The 8,426-nt window shown below is 44.7% G+C and overlaps 1 protein-coding gene and 1 long non-coding RNA gene across 2 annotated transcripts in view; one reads left to right on the top strand and one right to left on the bottom strand.

Moving 5' to 3' along the window:
- TSN (translin) overlaps window positions 1-8,407 on the top strand; it is a 9,091-nt gene extending 684 nt beyond the window's left edge. The window contains exons 2-6 of the mRNA XM_019522809.1: window positions 67-215; window positions 4,795-4,891; window positions 5,837-5,952; window positions 6,604-6,683; window positions 7,715-8,407. Of these exons, the coding sequence (XP_019378354.1) occupies window positions 67-215; window positions 4,795-4,891; window positions 5,837-5,952; window positions 6,604-6,683; window positions 7,715-7,948 (676 nt within the window). The 3' untranslated portion in view covers window positions 7,949-8,407. The remainder of the gene's footprint in view (window positions 1-66; window positions 216-4,794; window positions 4,892-5,836; window positions 5,953-6,603; window positions 6,684-7,714) is intronic.
- On the bottom strand, window positions 3,254-3,558 carry LOC109301427. The gene is made up of 2 exons (XR_002098528.1): window positions 3,466-3,558; window positions 3,254-3,424 (listed from the first exon to the last, which is right to left on the bottom strand). It is a non-coding gene; the product is annotated as an uncharacterized LOC109301427 (long non-coding RNA).
- Window positions 8,408-8,426: the final 19 nt, after the last annotated feature.

Raw genomic sequence — 8,426 nt, 5'->3', positions numbered from 1 at the left:
GGGGAGGGGCTCTGTGAGGGGGGTTTGGGGGAGGGGGCTGGTTGTGAGGGGAGGGGCCGTGAGCAGGGTCTGCTCCGCGCTGCACCACCTCCCCACTCACGTGTTGCATGTCCGTCTGCAGGAGATCCGCAAGGTGGTGCAGACCCTGGAGCAGACAGCAAGGGAGATCCTCACGCTGCTGCAGGGGGTGCACCAGGGCGCCGGCTTCCAGGACAGTAAGTTGCCCATGGTCGGTGGGTTTGGAGCGAGGCGGGAAGGACAAGAGAGGATCAAAACAGACCCTCAGGTGGCTCCATATACCAGCAAATATTTCGGTTCAACCTTGAGTCCCACCAGTACGTTTGTCATATCAAGTAATTATAATAAATCTGTTAATGCACACCACTGACGGGTTGTCTGCGTACCATTGGTGGTACCCGTACCACAGATTGGGAGCCGCTGGTCTAGAGGCAAAAGGAATCAGAACTTGTGGAAAAGGCAATATTTTGTATTAGACCAACCAGATATTTGCAAGCAAATTATTTTATTTATTTGCAAGCTTTCGGGCACGCTTGCCCTTCATCGGGCATAGGAGAGATCAAGAGTGTAAAAGTTCTCCTAGGCAGAAATGAAAATTTGTATTTCACAGGAGAGCTGAAAGTGTGGTAAAATCTCCTGTTTGGAGCAGTTCATTTTATCTCTGTGCCTAGCGTGGCCCAGTGGTTGGCAACCTCTGGCCTAGAGCAGTGGTTTTCAACCCACGGTCTGCGGATACTGTGGGTCTGCAGACTGTGTGTAAGGGGTCTGCAAAAGATGACTATGTTCAGTCAAAAGTATGTGACACTTACCATTCAGAGAGGTCTGCAGGTCCATTCCAGTATTTTTAGGGGTCTTCCAATGAAAAAAGGTTGAAAACCACTAGCCTAGAGTTGACATCCTTTGTACTTCTATAGAGGCAAACTAGTCTCATGGAGGACACTGGTGTGTGACCATCAGGAAACTACGACCCTAGAGTTATTAGACTGTTCTCAACAACATGCAACACCCCGCTGTGAGGTGTGGTGGCTATCAGCTGAGAGATGCTGAGTTATGGTTTTGCAGTCTGCATAACCAAAGTGGTTAGTCTCTTAGCAGCCTGCTCTTCTTCTCTCAGGAAACTCATTTGTTTCCTGAGTTTCAGGAGTTTATGCCATGGCAGGTTTATCTCCTTCCTAGGAATAGGACTCACTCAGACATGTAGAGAAATTACCATCCGCCCCTTAACAGTGCTATCCTTGTGCTTGCTTTTCTTTTTATTTCCCATTGTCGCATCTTCTTTTGGGCCACTGGACTAGGGCAAGTCCTGGGGGTGTATCTTCCTTCATGTATTTGCTTTCTGGATTGGTGAACTGGATCACACATGCTCTGGAACCGGTACATCAGTAGATTCTTCTACTCTGCCTGTTGCAGTCCTGAGCTGACCTAACTCGCTGTGTGAGACAGGCCTGCATGGAGAAACAGCGTTGTGCTTTTTAGGAGGAAAAGACTATTTTGAATTACCTTAGTCACTTTGAACAGCACTTTTGACACAAAATCTAAGTTGATCTGCTGAGAACAATGTAAAGGGAAGTTACCAGCTTGTGTCTATAAAAGAAAAACTGAATTCCCTGAGTGGATATGTTTTTGTATCTGTGGTTTTCCTGAGCTTGAAGTTACTGGAATGGGCATGTTCTCATTTGCATAAAAGTGACTAAGTCACTTGTCCGTTTGGTGATATGATTGACCTTTGAAGAGGAGTGACCCATTCTGATTCACTAAGAAGCTTCAATAGGGAGAAACCAGCCAGGCTGCATCAGAAGATGCATAAAAGGAAGAATCAAGGTGTGTGCCTTGTTTTGCTTGTAGTAGTGACTGTCTTGTCTTCTGCTGTGGCTCTTGGTGGCTGGCCTCTGGCCAGGCAGTGCCACCATGCCTGGGATGGAGGTCTGTCCTTCCTGCTTCAGCCAGACTTACCCATCAGCGGCCAGTTTTCGACACTGAGATTGGCCATCTATAGGCTCTAGTAACTTCTAGCAATCCAGCAAACACACCAGTGTTAAATAGTTGAGCTATAATAAGATCAGTGGCTGATTTCTTTGACCATGCACAGAGCTCCTGAAGGGTGAATAAAACCACAAAAGTAGTGACAGCCATTGTGCAGAAGGCTCAGCCTCCTTAGGGCTGTGTTCCAATTTTGATTAGTAAAGAGATGCCTGTCTCAGTACCTTTGCTTCTGTTTCTGCACATGCTCATTAGCATTTTCAGCCAGAGTTATCCAGATATGGGAACAGAATCCACGTAGGAGTTTTCAAATACTTAAAATCAGCCTGCCGTAAACAGCCTTGCTGTGTAAAAGATCACATGGTTAGGGCAGGGCTGACCAAATTCTGAGCAGTCAGTTATACCACCACCCCCTGCTATACCACCCTGCCCAATCCCATCCCCAGAAGTGTAGGCAGGAAGCAGAAGCTGCAGAAGGGATGGGGCGGTAGGTGATCCTGGCAGCAGGAGAGATGGAGGGAACTGCAACTGGGTGAGAGTCTGTGGACTGCAAACTGAAGACTTGTGGGCTGTGCAGTTGAATGGCCCTGAGTATTAACTAGCTCCAGGGTGGTCCCAACCCTGGGATTGCACTGGTACATCTTGGCTTTCCCCTACTCCATGGGAGCTCTGGGGTAGGGGTGTAAATATCATTTTAAAAACTATTCATTTAACCTCTAATTATATCAGTTAAACAATTAAGCAGTAATTCAGCAGCTCAAACACAGCTGCTGCTAAGAGTTGCTCCAGGCTCCCAGGGCCCTTTGACTGGGGGAAGAGGGGACTAGGCAAGCGCAGCCAGACAGCACAGCCCAGGTGAAGCCCTGGACTAGGAGGAGGGGACACCTGTCAGCCAGCAGCAAATTGCTTAATTGATGAGTCACAGGCTGCTTGCTGTTTTCCTCTTACTGCTCCTTCCTCCTGCCTGTCCTGCTGCCTTCTGATTGCTGCTGGGGCACCCCTGGAGTAGGGATGTGAATTAATCATTAATCAATTAATCATTTAACTGATGAGTGCCACGATAACCTGGTAGCTTCTAGTTATCCTTTAGCTTGGACGGGGGCATAGTCTGGCAGGGGAGGGAAGCCCTGGGGTACTGATCTGCTTCATTTGGCAGTATCTCTTTCTAGCCAGTGATAGTGTTAGAGCTGTAGTTTATGTTTGCATGCTGCAGGTGGCAGTAAGTAGCACATAACTGAGCTTGAAAATCTGTTTCTTTTTCTAAAATCAGACCTTGACAGCTACAACAACACACTAGCCCCACTGTTTCTGATTAATAGTTACTGAGATTTATTAACCATCTTGGACCTAACCATAATTTGAAATGTATTTCTTTCAAATATATGAAATAGAAGGGGTTGCTGAAATGCGTAGAGCTTGTCACTGACTGTTAGCCCTTGGGCTAGTTATATTTCTTTTCCATCCCACAGTGTTGCCAACTCATAATTTTTGGTGTTGTTTTTAATGTCTATGCTTCAGGAATGTGAAAAATTTAGCTCTTTCTTTTATCTATGTATATTAGATGGGGTGTAAATATCATTTTAAAAACTATTCATTTAACCTCTAATTATATCAGTTAAACAATTAAGCAGTAATGCAGCAGCTCAAACACAGCTGCTGTTGAGAGTTCCTCCAGGCTCCCAGGGCCATTTGACTGGGGGAAGAGGGGAGTAGGCAAGTGCAGCTGGACAGCACAGCCCAGGTGAAGCCCTGCACTGGGAGGGAGGGGGCACCTGAAATATGTAGCTCTTTTATCTATGTATGTTAGATAAAAAAAAAAAGACCTAAGTTTTTCACATTCCTGAACCATAGACATTAAGAACAACACCAAAAATCGTGAGTTGGCAATACTGAGATTCCCATAGACTTACTGTATTTGGAACAGAAAAAAAGAGTTTGTCTACCTTTCAATACAGTGATCTAAATTTTTGCTGCAGCTGACCTACAGGCTGGGGGACTCCCTTCTCGTCAGTGCAGAGGCAGAAAAGGATCTTGGAGTCAGCATTGATGCCAAGATGAATGTGGGCGGGCAGTGTGGGGATGCAGTCAGGAAGGCCAACCATAGCTTGTCATGCATCCACAAATGCATCTCAGGCAGGTCCAAGGAGGTGATCCTCCCCCTTTATGTGACACTGATCAAGCCGCAGCTGGAGTACTGCGTCCAGTTCTGGGCGACACACTTCAAGGGGGAAGTGGACAACATGGAGAGGGTCTAAAGGAGGCCACTCACATGATCGGAGACAGCAGGGCAGGCCCTATGAGGAGAGGCTCAGAGACCTGAACCTGTTCAGCCTCCACAGGAGAAGGCTGAGGAGGGATCTAGTGGCCTGTTACAAACTAGTCAGAGGGGACCAGCAGGCATTGCAGGAGTCCCTGTTCCCCTTAGCACTACCAGGAGTGACTAGAAATAACTGTCACAAGCTGGCAGAGGGTAGATTCAGACTAGACATCAGGAGGTGTGACTTCACTGTCAGGGCGGTTAGGATCTGGAACCAACTTCCAAGCGAAGTGGTGCTGGCTTGTACCTTGGGGGTCTTTAAGACAGGGCTTGACAATCACCTTGCTGGGGTCATTTGACCCCAGTACTCTTTCCTGCCATGGCAGGGGGTCGGACTTGATGATCTGCTCAGGTCCCTTCCGACCCTGCTAACTGTGACCTGAAATAGAACAGTATATATTAATTGAATTTGTAGATACAAAACTGAGTCCAGCACTTGGCCCTCTAGTTACTAACATTGAACTTGCTTCTTTTTTCAGTACCAAAGAAGTGTCAGAAGGCCCGGGAACATTTTGGTGCAGTAAAAACACAGCTGGCCTCTTTGAAGACCAAGTTCCCTGCTGATCAGTACTACAGGTTGGTCATATCTTCTGTAAACGGAGTTATTTGATACTGCACATGGGTATTCTATATTTTAACTGAAAAAAAGAACATTCTCAAGGTTTTGGGGCCCAACATTTTTTTTTCTCACTTCTCAGGTAAAGCTGTTTAAACAAGTAATCTTCAAACCTGTTTAGATGAAAGTAGCTGGTGGTCCAAATATTCCTTTTTGGAAGAAAAACCTGGATGATTTTCTGTGTTTAAAAAAAAAAAAAAAAACGAAACACATACGCCGTGTTCTCATATCGTCCCTTTTCCTCCCTTCACTAAAATCCATTTGAAAACTGCTTCCTTCCCTCCTGTCCCTCCCCCACCATGTGCACATGGCATACATTTCTTGTTTAAAGGGGAAAGGGGAAACCATATTATTTTGGAGCAGCTGTAATCATGGGTCTTACTGCTAGGATTGAGGAGTGTCTATTCTGTTAACTTCATTTACAGCTGTTGGGGTTCTGGCATTTCTGAAAGCCAAGCCCTGAATCTGTCAGGAGTTGTCCACCTGACTCAGATCTCCAAACTGAGCCTGTCATTTTGGGGTTGTGTTTGCTTTCCCTGCCAGGAGGGCATCTCCTCTGAGAGCATTTCAGAGAGCGCAGATCCTGTCACTTTCAATACACTGCCAACTTGCAGGAGTTTTGACCACTGGAGGATAGGAAGACAGGGGCCAAACAGTCTGACAGCTTTGTTTGCACGTCTGCTCCTCCCAAAACCAGTCACCAATTCAACAGGCTGAGGATGCTATTATAAGCCAATCCAGGGGTGGAAATTTTTGATTGTCAAAGAAACAATTTGTGTTTCCAACTGTCATCTTCTTTGCTTTTGACAAGCGTATCGCACGTAATCTGCAATAGATTGCATATAATCTCCAACGACAGAACATACAAAAATGTGTTTCTGTCCTGCTTGTGTGTGTTTCAACAGGTTTCATGAACACTGGAGGTTTGTGCTACAGCGGCTGGTGTTCCTGGCAGCATTTGTGGTCTACTTGGAAACTGAAACATTAGTCACTCGAGAAGCTGTTGCAGAAATACTTGGAAGTAGGTTAACCCTTGCTGCTTTAAATCTAGTTGAAGTTTTGAAGGTGGTTGTTGTCTTTTATTGGTAGGCTTGTATTTGGTGCATATCTATACAACCCAGTAATTAAATATGAGTAGAAATCTCTCTTTGGGAAAATGCAAACCAGAATTTTTTTTAAAGGAAAAAAACATTAGACTATAAAACCAGTTAAAACCTTTAGATCCTAAATTTACATGGTTTTAAACCAAGAAAATCTAAATATAGCAAAGATATGCATTATCCTCTGTTCTCCTATTTTTGTTTTTAATGGTAAACAGATGATTGAGTTACTGAATGTAGTGTTATGGAGCTGCGGTAGGTAAACACAGAACAGGGGAAAGCTAAATTTAACAATGGAAAATGGTTGTCTGTAGTAAAAGATAACTTGGGTGACGCTTATGGATTGAATGGCAGGTATCATGTCTCTTATAGAGGATGTATCTAGTGTTACACCGGTACAACCAAGAGCAGTAGTCATAACATCATGTACAGGGAAAGAACAAGCCACGATATTGCCATAAGGTTTTTGGACTGCAGTGTTCACTGTAGCAGACTTGAAATGCATTTCTGAGCTGCTGCTTGTATTCAGATATAATATTAAGTTGGATCACAACTCTTGTTTTTCACCTTAGTTGAGGCTGATCGAGAGAAGGGCTTTCACCTGGACATTGAAGATTATCTCTCTGGCATTTTAACTTTTGCCAGTGAGCTGGTAAGTATAAGATTGACCAAGCATGGTAGCTGAACTGAAGCAAGTAGCAGGTGCCCTGTTTTTCAGGCCCTATGCTTGGGGAGAATAAAGATTACAATGAATGATGCTTGGCATTGAGCCACCAAATAACAGGCCTTTCCAGTCACTAGGCAATACTGAGGTTCACTCTAGGACAGTGATTCTTAGCCATGGTGTCACAAAATCCTTTCAAGGGTGCTGTGGGGTGCCACACAATGTTAGCATTGTTAGGTGTGCAAATGTGATTCACAAGATAAACCCACAGCTTGCAAATAGGAATCCAGTGTCAAAAACATTTTGACCTGTTGTGGTCTTTCTAAGTTCTTTGCAACAGAAGAATTGTTCTAGTATTTTTCTCCAGTCAACAATGAGTGGAAACTGTGAGCTGACATTTTTCAAGGGGTGCCCTGAGTCTACAGAAAGTTTCTTGAGAATGTCACAGGCCTTGAGTCTAAAAATGTTGAGAACCACTGCTCTAGGATATATATAGATGCAACAGTTTATATTAGTATCTTTTGATATCACTGCAGACTGTTGTCATAGATCTGCATGATTCAAGTTTAGTACAACTGTTACAACAACTTTCATGTTGTTCTTTCAGGGTCGGTGTTATGGCAGTTTAGCTCATTTCTCTTGCTGCAGGATTATATGGGTACAACCGTTTTATCTTAGCAGTGGCAGCTGCTCCTTCTTCACTTTTAAATGAAAGGTTTGCCTGAACCCCTAGCTGCTAACAGAGGAAAGAAGAACTGGAATTGATTAATTTTATCTAGTGCCTACTTCTGGTTAACCCTGCAAATTTAAAACAGTGCCTTGTCTGTAAGGTGGGACTCTGGTTAGAGATGGGAGTGTAACTAGGCTGAGTATGTGGCACAGCTGCTTCACATGGTGGAGTAACGGATAGGAACAGTGTGTGTTGGCTTTAGGGACAGATTGCAGTAGACGAGCCCAGGATCCACGTGCTGCCAGAGTTACCATTCTCTGATGCCATCATGTGTGATTTCTTCCTGCAGTCTCGGCTGGCAGTGAATAGCGTCACAGCCGGCGATTATTCTCGTCCTCTCCGAATCTCCACATTTATCAACGAGCTGGATTCTGGCTTCCGTCTCCTCAACCTCAAGAATGACTCGTTGAGGAAACGCTATGATGGCCTGAAGTACGACGTGAAGAAGATTGAAGAAGTGGTGTATGATCTGTCAATCCGGGGACTCAACAAGGAGACGAGTGGTGCAGGTGGAGAAAAATAGAAGCTGCTTGTCTCGGCAGCACCATTGATTACCTCAGATGGTTGCCAATGAGGGAGGGGTGCTAGCAAAGCTCTCCTGCTTAGTTTAGAAAAACTACAAGTTGAAAACTGCTCTCTATTTTCTTAAGAAATGTGTAGTACAGGTGTTAGACCTTGAACCATTTTGTACCACCCTGTCTCGGTAAAGGCAGCAGGCTTTCTGTGAAGTTACTCTGTCGTAATTCCACGTGGATGTCCTGTGAACCTTAGCCATAACTGTTGATAACTTCCTTCAGTACGGTTTCCTACTTAGCATTACTCCTGCTGCCCTGATGTATTGTTCTGCTTCTGTTTTCTGTGCCCATGCATCCTCAGTGGTGCGTGTGGCATGCAGCTTAGTGCAGATACAGGTGGCATTTTAAGAGCCACAATGTGTATATACCTAGATCTCTTTTTAAGATACTGAACTTTAACAACCTTTAAAAAAAAAAAAAAAAAAA

Source organism: Gavialis gangeticus, unplaced genomic scaffold (assembly GCF_001723915.1).
Source record: "Gavialis gangeticus isolate Ggan-Ray unplaced genomic scaffold, GavGan_comp1, whole genome shotgun sequence".
Taxonomy (NCBI): Eukaryota; Metazoa; Chordata; order Crocodylia; family Gavialidae; genus Gavialis; species Gavialis gangeticus.
This window is presented reverse-complemented; position numbering and strand designations above follow the sequence as displayed.